Consider the following 21,598-nt stretch of genomic DNA (forward strand, 5'->3'; position numbering starts at 1 on the left):
GCTGAATCCAGATTCTAGAAAGGATGGTGAGAGCTGAATCCAGATTCTAGAAAGGATGGTGAGAGCTGTCAGCCGAGGGAAAGCTGTGTTTTTTCCTAGCAAAGGAAGGCTGATTGGAGGCTGGAGGTGAGAAAAGATCACCCGTAATCTGACACCTCATGCCTCTGAGCTTGGCTGGAAAGTGACTATTGCCTTAAAGCCAGTTTGACTATGATGTCTAAACCGGGAAACTGGAGAGTGAAAAGGAGCACCATGAAGAATGGCAGCAGGGGCAGACGTAAACGGGGCACGGAGTCACCCTGTCGGCCACTGTGAGGGAGGAGAAGCTCCAGAGCCATTCTGCTCCTGTAAGGCGGGCGCCGAGGAGCCTGTGGGAAATGTAACGCGAGAGGGAGCGGGGCAGGGGTGAGGAGGGAGAGGATAGGAGGGCTCCCTGTGCCGGGGATGGGGTCGGCTCCCTTAGCGCTGTAGCTTCTGTCTCTGAGGTAGCATGCTTTGGGTTGAATGCTGGTGCTTGTCAGGGTAGAAGGCTCCTTGATTAACGTCACAGGGTTTCCAAACCTGGCTCCTCTTCAGAAAAACCTGGGAACTTTGTAAAAAGTGCAGGTTTAAGGCCCAGGCTGAGATCTGCCGGATCCGGGCTTCCAGGAGAGGGGCCCAGGGATGTTTGGGTTGCGCGCTCCCGTGATTCCAGTGTGGCTGGTGTGCTTGCCAGCTTTTGAGACCCACTGTGGGGTCATAACCCTGTTTTGGATCAAGGACCTCTTTGAGAACTTAATGAAGAGTCTGAGTCATCTTCCTGGGGACAAATAATGAGCGCAAACAGAATTTTGCAATTTTTTCCTTTCTATTTCTTTTTCTCTTTTTATTGAGGGGAGGATTAGAAATTCGTGAATTTCCCTGACCTTGGTTTAAACACCCACTCCCATTAGTGCCTAGGAAGTATAGTTGGGAGTGACCAGGGCAGACCTGATGATAGATTTCTCAGCAAGTGAAACCGGTTAGGGGCTGAGTAGGTCACACCTGGGCAAGAGATGACGAGGAAGGACCTGGAATGGGAGAGGGAAGCAGGTGAGAGGGCGAGAATGACAAACTGGACTCTGCACAGTGATGGAGATGGCATCTGAAGCATCCTGCCCAACTGCATAGACGCCTCAGGTGGGGCGCTGTGGGGGGGGCAGCAGACCTCCTCCGAGGTGGTGGGGGTGGGGGGACGCCCTGCAGGACGGCAGCAGTCTCCCTTCCCTGCTTGCTGCTCCTCCGCCATCCCCAGTCTTTCATAGGCCACAGGTGCCCCCGTGCCGTCCTGGGCCCTGGGTTCTGCTCGTTGGAGGTGGACGAGCAGCAGGGGGCGGCCCTGCCTTCCCGCTGCTGCTCGCGGCACGCTGCGAGGTGCCTCCCTTGTGGCCGTGGCTGCTGGTGGTTTTCTGTGAGCTTGGGCCATACACAGCACCCTGTCCAGAGCTTTCTCACCCCTTCTCTCAGGCTGCACTTGAACTGCTTTTTGCTGTGTCACAGAATGATGAGGTTGATAAGCGCAGGCATGTTTGTATGGAAGAGCTGACATGCATCTTGTGTCTGTTTGGAGATACTCTGTGCTGGATTATGAGATCGTGTTCTTCAAAGTGTGTGATATGTTTTTGGCACTCACTATTGAATAATCAGTTTGATCAAGTGGAGGCAAGGGACTAGAGGGAGTTTGTCATGGACTGTGGGGCTCTAGGCTCCCACTTGCCGAGACGTGGCCTGAGTCCCCACAGGAAGTGCGGCTCCACAGTTGCTCCTGGGGCCAGGCTGGTTTACCCTCTGCTGCCTTTCACGGCCACCCTGTTGACTTGGAGAGTGGTAAACAGTCAGCGATTAATGCAGTTGTTTATGTAGCAGGATAGGTTGGTTTATCTTTCTCAAGTCTAGAAGCTTTCTGTTTCTGGTGTGAACTCCTAACGCAAATGCAGTCCTTGTGTGACGACCAGTAAGCTGGCTTGGCTGGTGTGGGTGTAACGCCGGGCCTTCAAGGTCAGGGCTGCCGCCTGCGTGCTGCTGGTTTATTAGGATGAAGAGTTACGAAGTTCTGTATAGTATCAAGTAGCTGATTTTGTGATGCAGCCCAAACTAAGGAAAAGCACGCAGACCTGGAGAAGGAGCCGAGACGCCGTCAGAGCTACGCAGGCGGAAACACGCAGCTTTCTCGTTTTGCCTTCAAGACAGCGCTCTACTGGAACTTCCAGTGCAGCTGGACTTAGCTGTGTTCTGCTCAAGTCTAAGGAACTAGTGTCCCAAAGGTCACTCTCAGTTCCTTTCCATTGTCACTGAGGCACGGAGGTGTCTGCACACGGCGGGCTGGCGACGGACGGCTAGCACACTTACCTTTCTAGAAGGCTTTGTGGATAGAATAGGACTTGTCTGATTCTGCCACTGAGCTTTTACACTTACAGGAACATTAAGGCTTGATCTTTCCTCACCAATTAGCAAAAACCATGTTTCTGTGAGTACGAGCTGAGAAATCCAAGGTGGTTTTGGAAATAAGAATAAAGAGCAGGCTTGGCCTGACGATCTTGACTGTGTTGCGTGCAGCGGGTTGGTTTTTGGAAGGCAGCTGTGGGTCGGGCCAGCTCTGCTGCTCCCGCCTACGCCTGGATTTGTGAATGGAGACCCGGAACACCTGCCTGCTCTGACTGCTGCCACCTTTCCGCGTCCTCCTTCTGTTTGGTGGGGCCATCGGAGCTTTCTAGGGCCACCGGGTGGTCAGTGTGCAGGCGCCCTGTGGTGTCTCAGCCCAGTGAGGCCCTGGAATGCCCTGTCCTGGATGGACGCCACCCGCCCCATGCGCTGGTTTAAGTGGAAGGGACGCAGTTAGTTAGCATTATGTAAGAGTGAGCCTTCACCTGCTCTCGCACACTAGCCGCATTCCAGGTGCTGAGGCCTGCGGCCTGTGGCTGCTGTGCTGGACAGGGCCCTGCAGAGCGAGCATTTCTGATGTGGCTGGAGGCTCTGGAGCCTGCCCGGGGTGAACCTTTGTTTCCATTAATTTTTGTTTTTTACAAAAGAAAGAAACTGAGAACAGTGGCATAGTGGGCGTCAGTAGGGCCAGGGTCTTTAGGCGTCCAGGTGACAGGTGGGCTTCCTTTGCAAAGTGAACATCTGAAGACTAAAACGCTAGAAGATCAGTGACCACAAAGGCGTCGTGGCCAACACAGTGGCTTTGCTGCAGTGGAGACGGGTGAGGTCTCCAGAGGCCCAAGGACTAGGTGGCTCTGGGCCCGCCTCAATCCAGGGTTTTCCTTAGGGTGCGTTAACATCACCGAGCAGCCTTGCCTTTACTGTACCCTATTTAATTTTCCCATCTCCGTCCTCTGTTCTTTAATTCCTGGTGGTGGCTAATTGTGTCCATCATGTGTTAAACTTCGCGGCTTTCTCGCTCAGAAGGGACACTTGTTAACCATGCTTGGTGGGCACCCCAGGGAACAGCCCGTGTGCTCTGGTGGCATTTAAGTATCACTGTAGTGTCTTTCCAGGGGTCTGACAGGCCAGCCTTGGAGGATGCGGCCAGGCTGCTCCCTTGCCAGGCTGCTCCTGAGGGAGAGGCCCCGTGGGGACATGACAGTGCTTCGGTTTGCTCTGTCATGGGCCTTAGGCTCACTGCTGTTCTCTGCACTGTGGACGGGCCTTAGGCTCACTGCTGTTCTCTGCACTGTGGACGGGCTTCCTGGATGTGTGTGGCCTTGACCCTAAGGGTTGCAGGGCAGTGCAAGCCTTACAGGTGAACCGTGCTCTTGAAGGGGGTGCGGTGGTGGTGTGCCCGGCATGCCGCAATCACGACACGCCTACTTTGCCGTGTGGCCGCTGCTCTCTCCGTTATGTTTCTGACTTGTTCTTGAAGGAAACCCAATTTTATGCATCCAGTGGCTTGAGCCGGAGTCCAGTTAGTGAAGCTCGCCTCTCAGCTTAGGCCCTCACGAGGTCTGCGGTTCGTCTGGGGACGCCTGCTCTGTGTTCACCCTCTGAGTGTGACCACTTTTGGGGAGGACCAGGCCTCATGGAATCCTTTCCCTGTGGATTTCCCTGGCCAGTTCTTCCTCAGCCCCTGCCTCAGTTTCCAAATCCGTTTCCTTCCCTGAGCCGCTGCCCCTCGTAGCTCTGCAGTTCCCTGATCTCACCTGCCGCGTTGCCTTTCCCTGTGGGAATGAGCTACAGAGTTGATGCTGCATTACTTGGAACTGTCAGGAGGAGAAACATTCTCCAAAGCTGCAGTGTTCGATGGGCTTTTGGGGTCCTTTCTAAGAAAGAATCCTATCTTTGGTAATAATGAGAACTTGACTGTTGCAGCGTAATGCTACTTAAGCTTAGCACCTAGTGCATTTGAGCTCTGTGCATAATTGTTTACTTCTTGTTTGTACTGCTCGCTAACGTAGTTTTTCCAATTCAAAAAACTGTGGTAAAATATACATATCATAAAATTTACCATCTTAACGACTTTTTCTTTTGCTGAGGAAGATTAGCCCTAAGCTAACATCTGTTACCAATCTTCCTCTTTTTTTGCTTGAGGAAGATTAGCTTTGAGGTAATATTTGTGCCAGTCCTCCACTTTATAGGTGGGTCACTCCCACAGCATGGCTGATGAGTGCTATAGGTCCGTGCTAAGGATCCAGACCCGTGAACTGGGGCCACCAAAGTGGAGTGCACTGAAAACCACTATGCCACAGGGTCAGCCCCCATCTTAACCGTTTTCAAGTATGCAGTTCAGTGTATTAAATACGTTGACAGTGTTGTGCACCCATCACCACCGTCTGCCTCCAGAACTCTTTTCATCTTTCCAAACGGAAACTCTGGCCCCAATAAACACTAACTCTCCTCTGCCCCAGCCCTGGCACCCACTGTTCTGCTTTCTGTCTCTGTGAATCTGACTTCTCTAGGGACCTCCTGTGAGTGGATTCACACAGCATTTGTCTTTTTGTGACTGGCTTATTTCATGGAGCATACTGTCCTCAAGTTTCATCCATGTTTTAGCAGGTGTCAGAATTTCCTTCCTTTTTAAGGCTGAGTAATGCTCCATCGTATGGATGGACCACATTTGGCTTATCCATTAATCTGTCAGCAGACACTTGGGCTGCTTCCGTGATTCAGCTGTTGTGAATGATGCTGCTGTGAACATGGGTGCACAAATGTCTCTTCAAGATCTTCCTTTCAGTTTTTTTGGGTATATACCCAGAAGTAGAATTGCTGGATCATATGGTGATTCTATTTTTTTTGTTTTGTTTTGTTTTGTTTTTGGAGGAAGATTAGCCCTCAGCTAACTACTGCCAGTCCTCCTCTTTTTGCTGAGGAAGCCTGGCTCTGAGCTAACATCCGTGCCCATCTTCCTCTAGTTTATACGTGGGACGCCTACCACAGCATGGCTGCCAAGCAATGCCATGTCCGCACCCGGGATCCGAACCAGCGAACCCCGGGCCGCCGAGAAGCGGAACGTGCGAACTTAACCGCTGCGCCACCGGGCCGGCCCCTGGTGATTCTATTTTTAATTTTTAACACCATACTGTTTTCTGCAGTGGCTGCAGCATTTCGCATTCTTATCAACAGTACAGAGGTCCCTGTTTCTCCACATCCTTGCTGATGCTTGTTTGCTTTTTTGATAGGAGCCATCCTAATGGGTGTGAGGTGGTATCTCGTTGTAGCTTTGATTTTCTTTTCCTTGATGATTAATGATGTTGAGCATCTTTTTATGTGCTTATCGGCTATTTGTATATCTTCTTTGGAGAAATGTCTATTCAAGTCTTTTTCCTATTTTTGAATCAGGTTCCTTGTTTTTTTATGTTGTTGAGTTTTAGAAGTTCTCTATATATTCTGGATATTAATCCCATATCAGATGTATGGTTTGCAAATATTTTCTCCCATTCTATGGGTTGCCTTTTTACTCTGTGGATAGTGTGTTTTGAGTTACAAATTTTTAAAATTTTCGTAAAGTCCAGTATGTCTAATTTTTTCTTTTGCTGCCTGTACCTTTGATGATGTATCCAAGAAATAATTGCCAAATTCAGAGTCGTGAGGCATTTGCCCTGTGTTTTCTTCTAAGAGTGTTAGTTTTAGGTCTTACATTTAGGTCCTTGATCCATTTTGAGTTAATTCTTGTAGTAGATGATGTGAGGTAAGGGTCCAACTTCATTTGCATGTGGATGTCCAGTTTTCCCAGCACCATTTGTTGCAAAGATGGTCCTTTGTCCCTTGAGTGATCTTGACATTTTGGTCAAAAATCGTTTGACCATATATGCGAGGGTTTGTCCCTGGGCTCTCTCTTCTGTCCATTGGTCTCTGTGTCTTTGTGCCGTCACCACAGTGTTTTCATTCCTGTGGCTTTGTAGTAAGTTTTGAAATCAGGAAGTGTGAGCCCTCCAGCTTAGTTCTCCTTTGTCAAGATTGTTTTGGTTATTCGGGGTCCCTTGAGATTCCATATGAATTTTAGCATGGATTTTTCTATTTGTGCAAAAAACGTCATTGGGATTTTGATAGGGATTGTATTGAATCTGTAGATCGCTTTGGGTAATATTGACATCTTAACAATATTGATCTTCCAATCCATGAACATGGGATGTGTTTCCATTTATTATGTCTTGTTTACTTTCTTTCAGCAGTTTTTAGTTTTCATAGTACAAGTCTCTGACCTCCTTGGTTAATTCCTAGATATTTTATTCTTTTTATTTTTTTTTAAATACTTTTTTGGTGAGGAAGAGTGGCCCTCAGCTAACACCTGTTGTCAGTTATCCTCTTTTTCGTCCCCGAAGCCCCAGCACATAGTTGTATATCCTAGCTGTAAGTCATTCTAGTTCTTCCAGTGGGACGCCCCCACAGCGTGGCTTGGGGAGTGGTCTGTAGGTCCGTGCCCAGGATCTGAACCAGCAAATCTTGTGCCACCGAAGCTGAGTGTGGCACACAAACTTAAGCACTCAGCCGTGGAGCTGGCCCTGAGTATTTTATTCTTTTTGATGCTATTGTAAATGGAATTGTTTTCAGATTGTTTATTGTGAACGTATAGAAATGCAACTGATTTTTGTTTGTTGAGTTTGTATTCTGCTACCTTGCTGAATTTGTTAGTTCTAACAGTTTTTTTTGTGGAATCTTTAGGGTTTTCTCTATATAAGATCATATCATCTACAAACATAATTTTACTTCTTTTCCAATTTGGATGCCTTTTCTTTCTTTCTGTCTTTTTTTTTTTTTTTTTTTTTTTTTGCCTAATTACCCTGGCTAGAACTTCCAGTACTATAATGAATAAAATTGATGAAAGTGGGCATCCTTGCCCTGCTCCTGATCTTAGAGCAAATGCTTTCAGTCTTTAACCATTGAGCATGATATTCCCTGTGGGTTTTTCATATATGGCTCTTATTATGTTGTGGTAGTGTCCTTCTATTGCTAGTCTGTCAAGTGTTTTTATCATAAAATTGTGTTGAGTTTTGTCACACGATTTTTCTGCATCAATTGAGATGACCTGTGTGTTTTTTTTCCTTCATTCCATTAATGTGATATATTACATTGATTGGTTTTTGTATGTTGAACCATCTTTGCATTCTAGGAATAAGTCCCATTTGGTCATGGTGTATAATCCTTTTAATGTGTTGCTGAATGTGTTTTAATGTGTTTGATTTGCTAGTGTTTTGTTGACGGTTTTTGCATCAGCGTTCGTAAGGGATGTTGCTCTGTCGTTTCTTTCCTTGTAGTGTCTTTGTTTAGCCTTGGTGTCAGGATCATGATGGCTTCACAGAATGAGGTAGGAAGTGTTCTCTCCTCTTCAAGTTTTTGGAAAAGTTTGAGAAGAATTGTTGTTAGTTCTTCTTTAAGTGTTTGGTAGAATTCACCAGAGAAACCATCATCAGGTCCTGGGCTTTTCTTTGTCAAGAGGTTTTTTTTATTTTATTTTATTTTTTTTATTAACCATGTTTCTGTGTTGTATTTATTTTATTTATTTTTTCAGTTTTTTTAAATTGAGATCATAATAGTTTATAACGTTGTGAAATTTCACTTGTACATTATTATTTGTCAGTTGCTTTGTGAATGTTCCCCTTTACCCCTCTGCTCACTGTCAACCCCCTTCCCCCTGGTAACCTCTAATCTGTTCTCTTTGTCCATGTGTTTGTTCATCTTCCACATTTGAGTGAAATCATATGGTGTTTGTCTTGCTCTGTCTAGCTTATTTCACTTAACAGAATACCCTCAAGGTCCATCCATGTGGTTGTGAATGGGATAATTTTGTCTTTTTTATGGCTGAGTAGTATTCCATTGTATACATATATCACATCTTCTTTTGTCTGTTCATCCGTAGAAGGGCACTTGAGCTGCCTCCACACCTTGGCTATTGTGAATGATGCTGTGATGAACACAGTGGGGCATGAGTCTCTGTGAAGTGCTGATCTCAGGTTCTTTGGATGAATACCCAGTTGTGGGATGATAGCTGGGTCGTATGGTATTTGTATTTTCAGTTTTTTGAGAAATCTCCATACCGTTTTCCATAGTAGCTTCACCAGTTTGCATTCCCACCAGCAGTGGATGAGGGTTCCCTTTTCTCCACATCCTCTCCAATGTTTGTAATTTTTTTGTCTTGTTGATTATAGCCATTCTGACGGGTGTGAGGTGATATTGTTGAGAGGTTTTTGGTTACTGATTCAACCTCCGTACTTGTGTTGGTCTGTTCAGATTTTCTATTTTTTTGTGATTTACTCTTGGGAAGTTTTGTGTTTTAGGAATTTGTTTCATTTCCTCCAGGTTATCCAGTATTTTGATGTACAGATGTGCATAGTACTGTCTCATAATCCTTTTTATTTCTGTGGAATCAGTAGTAATGTCTCCACTTTCATTTTTGATTTTAGTAATTTGAATATTCTCTTTTTTTCTTAGTCCATTTAGGTAAAGATTAGTCAATTTTATTGTTCTTTTCAAAGAACTAGCTTTTGGCTTCATTGATTTTTCTCTCTTTTTCTATTCTCTATTTCATTTATCTCTGCTCTATTCTTTATCCCTTCCTTCCTTCTACTAGCTGTGGTATTTGTTTGTTTTCTTTTTCCACTTCCTTAAATTGTAAAGTCAGGTTGTTGATATGAGATCTTTCTTATTTTTTAATGTAAATGTTGGTAGCTATCAATTTCCCGCTTAGCGTGGCTTTCACTGCATCCTGTAAGTTTTGTTATGTTGTGTTTTCATTCATTTCTAAGTGTTTTCTAATTTCCCTTGTGATTTTTTTTGTTGATTGATTGGTTAAGAGCCTATTATTTAATTTCCACAATTTTGTGAATTTTCCAGTTTCACTTCTGTTACTGGTTTCTAACTCATCCCCTTGTGGTCAGAGAAGATGCTTTGTATGACATCTGTCTTTTTAAATCTATTGAGACATAATTTGTGGCCTAACATGTGATCTATCCTGGAGAATGTCCCACGTGCCCTTGAGAAGAACGTATGTGCTGTGGTTGTTGAGTGTGTTCTGTGTGTGTTTGTTAGACCCACTGGTGGTGTGTGTGGTTCGAATCCTCTGTTTCCTTACTTATCTTCTGTCTGCTTGTGGTTTGCTAATGTACTTTTAAATTATTAAATAGAATTTATATTGTTTTGAGCAGTTTAAATTCAGAATTGATATTTAACCTCCAAAGTGGGTTTAGGATTTTCATATTATTAGTGAACTTTTCATACTTTATGAAGATCACATCTAGGCTGCTTTGCCCAGTTTTTATAGAGAAGAGATATAACACACAATTTGACCCTTTAGCAAGTTGACGATGCAGGTTAACCCCCTGGTGCCCAGGCTCTTAGCCGGTCACTTATTCCTAAATGACTAGATCTGTTTTTTTAAAGAAAGATGTAGAGACGGATTTGTAAGACTTGAGTGCAAGTACTCATACAAGTGGTGGGAGGCATTTTGCGTTTTCAGCCAAGGTCCTGGAAGTATGGGATGACTCAGAGTGGGCACCTTAAAGAGAGCTGGATGGGGCTCTTTTCAAGGAAGTGGGCATTTTGTGGGAAACAAGAAGGAACAGTGGGTGTCCTGGGCTGGTGTCCCCCTGAAGAGTCTGGGAGCAAGCATTCACTGCAGCCTCCAGGGGGCTCCTGTAGCGATGGTGCCCTGCTGGGAGGAGGAAACCCCATACGGAGGGAGTAAGCCCCCTGTCTCCCTCACCCCTTCCCTGGGTGGGGCTGGCTCAGCCCCTTGGAGTTGCCCCCGGGACCAAAGGTGGTGGAGAAGGACAGCAAGGGGACAGGAGGCAAGTGACCATGTCCAGCACAAGCTCCATTTTCTGGGTAAAAAAATCTCTAGTTAGAAAAGGGAGCAGTTGACCAGAAAGAGCTAATTAAAAAGAAGAAAAGAAGGCCTTTGCTGAAATACTGTCTTCATGGATTGTTTTCTGATTGCACAATAAAATCTACGTGAAGAAGAGCATGTTCGGGAAATCCTAAATGCTGCCTTTTGGTGGATGCTGTTTGCCACTTGGCCTGTGCATTCCCCCACTGTGGTGGAGTGCTGAACGACGAAGCCGGATGCTCCCTCACTGTCGCGGCCTGCTTCCCCGGGAGGGCTGTCCGCACCCGCCCTGCGTGCCCCTCTGAGGGGTGTGTTGGCTGGGCTTGGGCGTGGGCACCTGCTGTCCAGGGTCGGAGATGACTCAGCCCGTGGGCTGACCATGAAGGTGCTGCAGAGCTTCTGGGCAGATGGGGTCCCCGTGTCGGGGAGAGGTCAAGTGGATGGGCAGACATGAGGAAGGACTGAGGACCCGTCCAGGGCTGGGCACTCCTCAACCACATGGGCACCTCCACTGCCGGTGAGCCTGAGGCCCAGCTGTGGCCTAGCTCCAGGGTCACTCCCTTGGGGATCCACCCCCTGAGGCCTGGCACCCGGTGGCTCTTGGCAGATGTTTGCTGAATGAATGAATGAGAGCACTGTTGTTTTGTGTTGATAGTCTGTAGCAGCGGGTAGTTTTTACTTAGTCGAATGAAGAAGATAAAATGCGTGGTAGCTGTTATGGCAGTTTTTTGAGGAATCACCGTGAGATCGTGTTAGATTTGATTATTGAACTTGCAAAATGTGAGCAAGTCTGATGGCTGCTGTGAAAGTGTCGGCGGTGACCTTGTAGAGCGCTTGCGTGGTGTTTGTGGGAAGGGCCTCCCCAGGCGGGGCTCCGGTCCTGAGTGGGGTGGTTGGACCACACCGTCCATGTGGCCGGAGTGCAGCGCTGCTGGTCACATCACTGTCACCATTGTCAGCCAAGCCTGTGTCTTCAGTGTTAGTCCAACGTAACCTCTTAAACCTTCATTTTAAAGACTTTCATACGTTTTGATTGATTGCCTATTAACATTAGGACATTTCTTATGGGTGATAAAGCATATAAAAAGGGAGACCGCCATGGCTTTTAGCACGCCTGTCATTATGGGAGGTTTTAAATGTACAGAAAGCAGACAGAATAGCATAAGGATCCCCTGTGTGCCCAAGCCCAGCTTCAAAAGTTTACCAGCTGACAGCCCGTCTTGTACCAGGAATTACCCTCACCCACTCCTCCCAGCTTATTTTGAAGAAAATCCCAGACATGACGTCATTTCATCCCTGCATATTTCAATGTGTAACTCTAAAAGATAAGACATCTTTTAAAAAATGCTATTATGACACCTATAGGTTTTTTCGTTTTTTTGGTGAGGAAGTTTTGCCCTGAGCTAACATCTGTTGCCAATCTTCCTCATTTTTTTTTTTTTTTTATGGTGAGGAAGTTTCTCCCTGAGCTAACGTCTGTGCTAGTCTTCCTCTATTTTGTATGTGGGATGCCGCCACAGCATGGCTGATGAGTGGAATAGGTCTGTGCCTGGATCTGAACCTGTGAACCTGGGCCACTGAAGTGGAACACATGGAACTTTTAACCACTTAGCCACAAGGCTGTCCCCCACCTATATCTTTTTTGAGGAATAGTTGACATACAATAAATTGCACATATTTAAAGTGTACAATAAGTTTTGACATATATATATACCCGTGAAACTCAATCAAGATATTTAAATATCCCTTCACCTCTCTGTCACTCTCTTTTTTTCTTTCTAATTTATTTGTTGAAGAAACCAGGTTTATCCTGTCTGGATTCCGCTGATTGTCCCCAGAAGTCATTTGACTTATAGTTCACATGACTGTGTGTACCACTCGTGAAACCGCCAGCTCGGCCCGCGTCGTGACTGCTTCCACCTCCCCAGCACTCTTTCTTTTTCTCTCCTTTTGTGATTTATTGATCGAAGAAACTAGGTTTGTCCTGTAGACTCTCCCAGAGTCCCCATGGTGGAATTTAGCATGTTCCTCTGTTTCTTTTTAGGAAGATTAGCCCTGAGTTAACATCTGCTGCCAATCCTCCTCTTTTTGCTGAGGAAGACTGGCCCTGAGCTAACATCTGTGCCCATCTTCCTCTACTTTATATGTGGGACGCCTGCCACAGCATGGCTTGACAAGTGGTGCCATGTTTGCACCCGGGATCCGAACTGGTGAACCCTGGGCCGCCAAAGTGGAACGTGCGAACTTAACTGCTGTGCCGCTAGGCCGGCCCCTGTTCTCTCTTTGTTAAGTTGGTAGTTAAAGCTGGAGGCTGGGCCGGATTTTGCCTTGCTGTTCTTGGCAAGACCGCTTGTGAGGTGGTGGCATGCTCCTCCTCTGGGAGGCACGTGACGTGTCTGGTTCTAGGATGGTGGCAGCCGTTGGGGGTCGGTGCGCAGACGTGGGAGCTCCTCCGTGCGCAGCGATGCTTCCTCACCGACTGGTGGAGTCTTGCTTGAAGTGACACCCCACGCCTCTGCCATTTGGCCGCACAGTGCTGCAGAGAGCCTGCGTGGGAAAGGCAGGATGAAGCCTTCGTGCTTTCCCCTGGTTTACTAGTTTTAAAAGAGTGTGTTGGCATCATCCAGTGGCGAGCAGTTAATTTATTTTTCAGCATCTTTATGAACTTGAGGACTTATATGTTGGGTGTGTGCCCGTCTATTGCAGTTTATTGGTGCTCAGATTGTCCCATTGTTGCAGTGGGAGCTGTGTGGGTTCATCCTGAGTCTTTGACATGACTCAGTGGTCATTCTGCTTGTAGAGGGGTCCCAGACCTGATTCAGCCATTTCTCCTCCAGGGAACTCTGGTTCCCCGATGTTGCAGATGGGACCTGTAGTATCAGAGAAGAATTAGAAGTATATAATAACAACTTCTCTGACTTACAAAGGAAAACAAATCATGGACTAGTGAGTGAGGCTTTGTATGGGTGTTTCCAGAAGCTGCACAGGTGCCCGGTTCTGCCGGGCTGCTTGGGAAGGTGGGAAAGATAGAGGAAACTCTGCAAGGACCTTTCAGGGAAGGAGGGATGGTATAACCTGATGCCAGTTTGTTTTCTAATTAGAAGCTCATGTCTGCACAGGACAGAGCCCAGACATGAGCCATGTTGGAGGGGTCACCAAGCACCTTACAGCCGTTGTGAGGACAGAGGGCGTGCCCCTCCCTTGGGACCGCCTGCTCCCTCACTGCTCTCAGAACTAGGAGGCGAGCTGGACCCATCTTTCCATTACTAGCACAGTTAAACACAGGACTCTGCTCATTGTCAGAAAAAGTCCAACCTTTTGGGACAAGGCTGACCTTTTGCTTGGCTCTCTTGCCATTTATGAAATACTGCTCTTCGTGATGGGAGAAGTTAATATGCACAAATTCTACTCAGATGTTGAGCTAAAATGGTTTTGAGAGAATCGAAGTGGATTTGAGTCGATGCTGGTGGCAGCCAGCTTATGCGGCAGTCTTAGTGCCGTAGAATTGGAAATGGGCTCAGGTTGATGGGAAACAAACGTTTTCTTGCAATCTTGCGTTTATTTATAACCACTTGTTCTAGCTTCTGATAAAGATTTGCAGTGACCTTTGGCAAAACGTCCTGAGATGTCTTTGAGCCCCTGGTGTGTGAACCACCTCACTGAAGCTAACCTGCCTCTCGAACTGTCCACATGACTTTCCCCAAATTAACCATTTTGTCATTTTCTTATTCAGCTGTAGATAATGATTTTTAAAAATAACTCTTCAAATAATGATTACTTATTGATCTGTTATTCATTGATGGACATTTATATTATGAATGTTTTTTCTCATTTATATTTTTAGAAATCATGCATTTGTTTGGAGATCATTTATTTTATTTCTTTACTTAGATGTAATTGAGATTGATTTCAAGAGTGGTGAGTATTTAAAAAATATCTCTAAATGGTAAAACTTTTGAAAGCTAAGTATGCCAAAATGTTTTTTGTCCCTTTAGATCTCCAGTGCCTGTTGGATTTTTACCAAAAAGTTCCTAGAGTGAGGTTGCTTACGCTGCCGATGTAGACGCGGTACAATGATTCAGTAGAGGCCGCGATCAGGCGCGAGGGACCCTGGCTGCTGAAGGATGAACGGTGAGGAGGAGTTCTTTGATGCCGTCACAGGTGAGTGGAAAGAGAGGTGGTTCAGAGGCTGTGATGTGAGCGCGGGACCCACGGATCCAGGCGTCACATTCAGCCTTTGGGTTGTGAGGATGGCTCAGGAAAGCCACGCAGGAGAGAGACACGACATGTTCCCAGGCCCTGACTTTTAGTAGATTTGGGGACAAACTCAGCTTTGGACCACAGGAGATAACAAGAAAGAACAACTGGGTTTTTAGTCTTTTTTCAAAAGAGTTGCCCTGGGTGTAAATATTTTTATTTGCATCCTAAGTGACATAGTCAGTATTCTTATATTATTTATACCCAATGATCAAAAAATTATTGTCTTATCACTATATCTTGTTTTGTGTTGTTTAATGTATACCAAAAAATAGGTGATTTATTTGCTTTTATAACAGCTCTTACTGTCTTAAAGTTCAGTTATTTTTCGCTCTCACATGGCCACTTTAAGCCGTGGTGCACAGCCTCTAGTTGGAGAGACGAAGCGCGTGTTGTTGGGCGTGTGTGTGTACAGGGTGGGGGCAGGCTGGGGGAGGGTGGGCTTGGCGGGGTCGGTGCACGTCTGCTTAGAGCAGCCCCTCCACCCCCGCCCTGGGAGGGAGCCCCGAGCCCCGGAAGGAGCAGCGTAAGAATCACAGGAGGCCCGGAAATTCTTGAAGTTCAAGATGGCCATTCCTTCTCTGCCCTCCATCCCTCCTCGGCAACATTTGGAATATCATTTTTTTCCCCATTGAGGACTATTATTGGTGGAAAGGATCTTCAAGAGACTAATCTAGTCCATCCTCTCCTTCTTAGGTATAGGAATATAAAAATAACTTTGAGGGGCTGGCCCCGTGGCCGAGTGGTTAAGTTCGCGCGCTCCGCTCCAGGCGGCCCAGTGTTTCGTTGGTTCGAATCCTGGGCGCGGCCATGGCACTGCTCATCAAACCACGCTGAGGCAGCATCCCACATGCCACAACTAGAAGGACCCACAATGAAGAATATACAACTATATACCGGGGGGCTTTGGGGAGAAAAAGGAAAAAAATAAAATCTTTAAAAAAAAATAATAATTTTGAAATATTCCTACGGGCAAGGTTTTTAGTGATGATCTTTCCAAGTGCAGTCAGAGGGGCCACTTCTGTAGTTATTGCCAAAATGACATGGTGCCCAACACGATGAAGGGTCTTTCCTGATGGCTGTAACTATCCCCCTGGACAGGCTTTGCTGTCCCTGTTAGAACTCCGCCTCACGGCCCCGTCTGAGCGCTCTCAGAGGCAGTCATCTTCCACCAGCCGTGCTGTCCTCCCCAGTGGAGAGGCCTAGCAGGCTGGTGGACTGGCAGCCCAAGACTGTTGACTCACTCTTGCCCAAACCCGTGGAGGAGGAGGCACCCTGCTCCTTACGGTTTTCAAAGGCTGACGTGTTGAGTTGCCTCCACAGTTCAGAGCTCCTGTCATCCCGGAGATGTGCTCCTCGGAGACACATCGGTGTTTGTCCACCTGCACACGTGTTAGTAATCGTTTGCAGGTGAATTCCCACTGAGTGGAGTGGTTGTCAAGAATCACGCCCTCGGGCCACCTGGCCCTTGCAGAGTGACCACTCCTGTCACCAAGAGAGCCTGGCCTCAGAGTGTCCGTCCCTTCTAGGAGTCTCGTGTGAAGTTCCCTTTCCCCTGGAACCAGTGTAGCTGACATTCCTGAACATTCTGAACTTTCCCAGAGATGTTTGCCCAGAGAGGACTTGAGCTCTAGGTGGAGCAGTGCTGCTGGACTCCGTCTCCGCCTCTTGGCCCAGCAGCACTTCTCTGCGTGTCTCTGATGTGGAGGTGGAAGAGGCGGGTGGCTAGGTGAAAATAAGTTCTCACCTCAGTCCTTTGGTTCCAAAACAAAGAATAGAGAGAAGAAAAATGTTGTCTCCCAATGCAGTGATATACCCATGTAAGATGCAGAATCCTGACTACTTCCCTGTCTGTACCGTTGATCTTACTTTGTAACTCAAATTTGAAAAGTATTCAAACCCAGCGGTTATCACCTGCATGGCTTCAACAGGCAATTACTTCCTCCAAGAAACAGTGCCATTAAGGTGAAAGGTTGTAAAGTACATGAAAAATATGTGCAGGTTAAGAACCTCAAAAAGTCACAGACTGACCTGTTAAAAGTAGGTATCTCTGAGAGACCAGGTTACAGGTGATTTCAAGTTTCCCCTTTGCATCTCTGTATTTTCTCTTTCCCCAGTGAGTACTCTTTGTACATTAAAATGTTTAACCTGTTTATAGAGCACTGGCTCACTTGAGACAAGCCTGCAGTGGTGGGTTGCCTTGTTTTCCTGGACACCCGTTCAGGTTCTCATTTACGTGAATGTTCTACTTAGTGCTGTAGGCCTGCAGTCTCAGCCTTGCGGGGGTCCCTGGAGACAGGGCGCCAGCACAGGGCCTGCAGGACAGAGTTTCCTCAAGGAGGGAATACTTCCAAGCTACCTTTAGACTGGGGATTAAGCAGGTGTTGCTTTTGGGGGAGATAGCAAGAATTAGAGGTGACAGGCTATTTCAGAAAATATTGGTCATGTAAGATATTCATTTTTTTTAATTGAGTTCATAATAGTTTACATCATTGTGAGATTTCACTTGTACATTACTTCTTGTCTGTCACCACGTAAGTGCTCCCCTTCACTCCCTATACCCTCCCCCTAGTTCCCTTCCCCTGGTCACCACTGAACTGCTTTCTTTGTCCATGTGTTTGTTCATGTTCCATATATGAGTGAAATCATATGATGTTTGTCTTTCTCAGTCTGGCTTATTTCGCTTAGCATAATTCCCTCCAGGTGCATCCATGTTGTTGCAAATGGGATGAATTTGTCTTTTTTATGGCTGAGTAGTATTCCATTGTGTATATAAACCATATCGTCTTTATCCAATCATCAGTCGATGGGCACTTGGGCTGCTTCCATGACTTGGCTATTGTGAATAGTGCTGCAATGAACATAGGGGTGCATATGTTACTTTGGATCGTTGATTTCAGGTTGTTTGGATAGATACCCAGTAGTGGGATAGCTGGGTCATATGGCAGTTCTGTTTTTAGTTTTTCAAGGAATCTTCATACTGTTTTCCATAGTGGCTGCACCAGTTTGCATTCCCACCAGCAGTGTATGAGGGTTCCCTTCTCTCCACACCCTCTCCAACATTTGTTAGTTTTAGTCTTAGTGATTATAGCCATTTTAATGGGTGTAAGATGGTATCTTAGTGTAGTTTTGATATGCATGTCCCTGATGATTAGTGATTTTGAACATCTTTTCATGTGTTTATTGGCCATCTGTATATCTTCTTTGGAAAAGTGTTCATAGAAGAGGTTCATTTTTAATATATCCTTTCAAAATTGCTGTGTGATAAATCTCAATACTACATTTTGTGACTCTCATCAATATAGAAGAAGATGAGTGAAGATATTTTTGCTTATTCTCAGGGAAGTTTAGCAGCAGATTTGTTTACGTTTTGGGTGTGACAACAATTACCTGTCTAGCCTTACACCCTGGGCTTCCCCTTCCTCTCTGTGAAATGAGGGGCTGTTGTGGGACCCTAAGCTCCTTGTGAGCACTGTGTCCTCCCTGAAATGGTCAGGGTCATCGCCGCGTGCCAGCAGTCCAGGAAACCCCTCCCCTGGCTGCGCGGACTCAGCCTGCAGCTGCAGCTGCTGCTCTAGCTTGCTCTGGGGCAGGACTTGAGTATTTCAGTGATTGTGCTGGCTGAAGTGAAAGGACACATGTTTTCTTTTTTTCCCCAGTCTCATGGTCCTTCGGGAGAAGGCTCATCTGGTGGAGAAGGGTCACAGCCCAATGTGGTTTGACTCTTCTTTGGGGAACTGAGTGGACCAAGAGAACATACACCTGTCTTTCACACAAGCCCTAAATTTCTGTGCAGTTTTCCGTTTCCGTGGGGTGGTCTCTAAGTTCGCAGTGGTCGTTGGCTGTCTCAGTCGCCGTCCGTTGCTTCAGTAGATTGGGGCGGCGCGTCTGCGTGCTGCAGTGGTCTCGTTCCTTAGAAACTCCAGCGGCGGGTTGCACTTTGGAACAAAACGCAGAGCATGACCACAGACCTTGTGCAAAGACGGAACACACTGCGGCTTTGAGATGGGTTTGAAAGTTGTAGAGGTGGCCCGCTCAAAGGGTAGGAGTCGTGACTAACATGGTAAACAGGTGTCTTCTGGTGCCTAAAGCTGACCCTCAGGTCAGCACACAGGCTACACCAGGCGTGTGAGGAACCTGGGATGTTTGAAATTCACGTCCCAGCGGCTGTTGTCACCGGGGAAGCACCCAGAGTGTTCCTGCCTCCTCTGCCTCCACCTTCAGTCTTGAGAAGCAGAGTTAATGATCCCGAAACATCGCGGTCAGAGTCGCTTTAGAGCTTCAGGGGTGGTGCTCGTGCTGTCGGGAGTCTGGGAGAAGGCTTTTGGGTGCTCACATCCTGTGAAGATTACCATTCTGCTTGTCTTGTGCAGGCTTTGATTCTGATAACTCTTCTGGGGAATTTTCAGAGGCAAATCAGAGAGTCACTGGAGTGATTCATGTGGACACCAGCAAAAGTAATGGCATTGGAAAAGTTGGGGAGAGACCCCCTCAAGAGAATGGACTTCAAAAGCACAGGTATGTTTTCCCACATACATATTTTAGAATCTCCCGGGGTGTCTGTGGTCACCCCTAAGTCTGCTGCAGGGCACCCATTCAGCTCTCACGCGTCCTGAGCTGGGGGAGCATCCCGCCCGTTGTCACCTGGCCTGGCTCCTCATCAGGCACTCATCCAGTGCCCTGCTCCGCCAAAGCTTTCAGACTCAAGGCCTCTCTCCTTGGCTCCTGGAGCTCAGAGATGGCACTTCTTCGACTGCTAATTCCTGTCATCTGTAAAATGACAAGGATAGTCGTCCCTGCCCCAGTGTGGCTGGGAGGACTGAGCATGAGGGGCCACTGAGCACTGTGCACAGGACCCAGAGGGGTCGCTTCACTGTCAGACCCTCCTGATTCCTCGCTGACCTGCCTGCATTCTATAGCGACATGTTGACCTCTCACCCCTGTGAATTTAGAGAGGGTTGTCTAGTGCAGCAAGACCACATTCCATTCTCTTCCCACCAACATTTCATTTTCATGCAGGTAGCTTCTAGTGACAGTGACCTAAGTCCTCACCAACAGAGGTGAGGACACAGGCAGAACAAGCCGTGAGTGGGGAGAGGCCCTGTGCGATGGTGGCAGTGGGCAGGCAGGCCTCTGGTCCCCCATGCTGATGTGCGTGTTGGTACAGGGAGCCCTCCAGCTGCCCCCTAGACCTCTGCTCCGGGCTCTAGACCCAGATGCCTCCCTGCTGTCTCCACCTGGAGGATTCAGGGCCCCACGCCCACCTGTGTGTGTTCGCCCGTTTGCTCGGCAGGTGTCGGAGCACCCCCTGTGTGGTCAGACAGCCTGTCCAGGAGCAGCTCGGGCTGCCCCTGACCAGACCTCTGCCGCCATCCCCTCCTCAGCTCTGACACGCTGGCCTCTTGAAACATCTCGGACCCCTTCAGCCCCCCAGCCTTCTGCCACATCCCAGTCCGGCCCACCACCGTTTCTTCTGTGCCCCCTGCAGTTGCCTCTGCACTGCCTCTGCATCCCCCCTGCTTTTCCTCATGCTGTGGGCAGAGTTGGTTTTTCAAAGGACAGATCTGATCAGGCCCCCTCCACCCCAGCTTAAATGTCCACGTGGTCCTGAGGAATTGCTGATCCCATGCCCCTTTCCTCTCAGAGCCATCACCCTTTGGTCAATGAACATAAGGTCACCCTTCTCTTAGGATGAGGGCCAGCATCCTCAGCTCTTGCCTCAGGGCCGGGTCCTGCTTATTCCTCCCGCTCCAGCTCCCTCTCCCCATTGTCTCCGGTCCCAGCCACAGGGGCCTCTTTTGGGCCCTCAGGTGTACCCAGCCTTCCCCATGCGAGGGCACTGTCTGCCCTGCTTCCCGGGCCTGGGGCCCTCTCCTCCGCCTTTATCTCTTTAGTTCCTACTATTCCCTTCTACCTCCGCGTGAGGTCATCCTTGGGGCTCTTTCCTGACCTGCCATGGAGCCATGCTCCCGCCTCGCAGTATGTGCCTGCCACGCCGTGGCCGCTGACCGAGTTCTCTGGACGCCCACATGAGAGCTAGTAGGGTGGGCCGAATGGGAGCTGCTGGCTGCCTGGCGTGTGGTGCTCGTAAATGTTAGTTTTCTTTCCCATTTTGTCTCCAGCTGCCATGTTCTCCACTCTCTCTTGCCGCCTTAAATAAACAGTGTGCCCTGACCCAGCTCCCCTAACATGACATCCTTGAGGGAGAGCCCAGGGTCCTGACTGGGCAAGAACATGCGCTATCATCGTTCCAAAGACCGGGTACCAGAGTGGAGGTGGCGGGTCAAGGCTGTCTGTTGTGAGTGCAGAAACTCCCAGAGCAGCTTACACAGACCGGACTCAGGGCAGAGCACTGGCGTGTCTTCCGAGGGCCCGGGCAGCGCCACCCCACAGTCCCCACACCGCAGCCCCTTGCCCACGTGCTCTGTCTTCAGTGTGCATGTGTCCAACATGCTCCCCCCAAATCTGGGTTTACATCCTGCTCAGGCGCCCCTCCCTCCCGGGTGGAGACAGTGTCTCATCCCAGCCCCAGATTCCCAGGGGGAGACCAAGGGCCCCCGCTCCGGGGTCCCTGTCCATTCAGCTGTGAATAGGGTCACATTGCAGACATGACTGCCCGGGACTCCCCATGGAGCTGGCGGGAAGACAGCCTGCAGAGGAATGTACTTCAGGAAAACACACGCATGTTTAAAAGGGGCTTGACAGCTGGTTCCTGAGAAGGTTTTCTTAATCTGGTCCTCTCTTGGTGACCTCGTGGCTGGGCTCTGTCCGTGGTTCTGCTGTGGCTCTGGCAGTAGGCCCCAGCTGCCCTCAGGGCGTGGTGACCGTTCTCCTCCTCTGACACCCGATCTTTGGCTCTGTGGAAGGAAAGTCGGCCGTGCGGTCATGCTGGTTTCCCGGGAGACCCTCCAAAAAAATCCCTGTGGAAACCTTTCTTTGGGACTTAAACGGCAGTCCAGTCTTTTTTATTCCCAGGCATGCCAGAACAGAGAAGTGCTAATGTTTGGTAGAAAATTAAAGAAAAAATGGTCATTGAGCAGAATCATCAGTCGTGAGTGAATCTCC

At 47.9% G+C, this 21,598-nt stretch overlaps 1 protein-coding gene across 1 annotated transcript in view; it reads left to right on the forward strand.

Annotated features, from left to right (window-relative positions):
* Positions 1-21,598, forward strand: part of OSBPL2 (oxysterol binding protein like 2) — a 48,827-nt gene that overhangs the window by 3,931 nt on the left and 23,298 nt on the right. Inside the window, exons 2-3 of the mRNA XM_046678795.1 lie at positions 14,272-14,437; positions 18,907-19,051. Of these exons, the coding sequence (XP_046534751.1) occupies positions 14,401-14,437; positions 18,907-19,051 (182 nt within the window). The 5' untranslated portion in view covers positions 14,272-14,400. The remainder of the gene's footprint in view (positions 1-14,271; positions 14,438-18,906; positions 19,052-21,598) is intronic.

This window comes from Equus quagga, chromosome 12, assembly GCF_021613505.1.
Source record: "Equus quagga isolate Etosha38 chromosome 12, UCLA_HA_Equagga_1.0, whole genome shotgun sequence".
Lineage (NCBI taxonomy): Eukaryota > Metazoa > Chordata > Mammalia > Perissodactyla > Equidae > Equus > Equus quagga.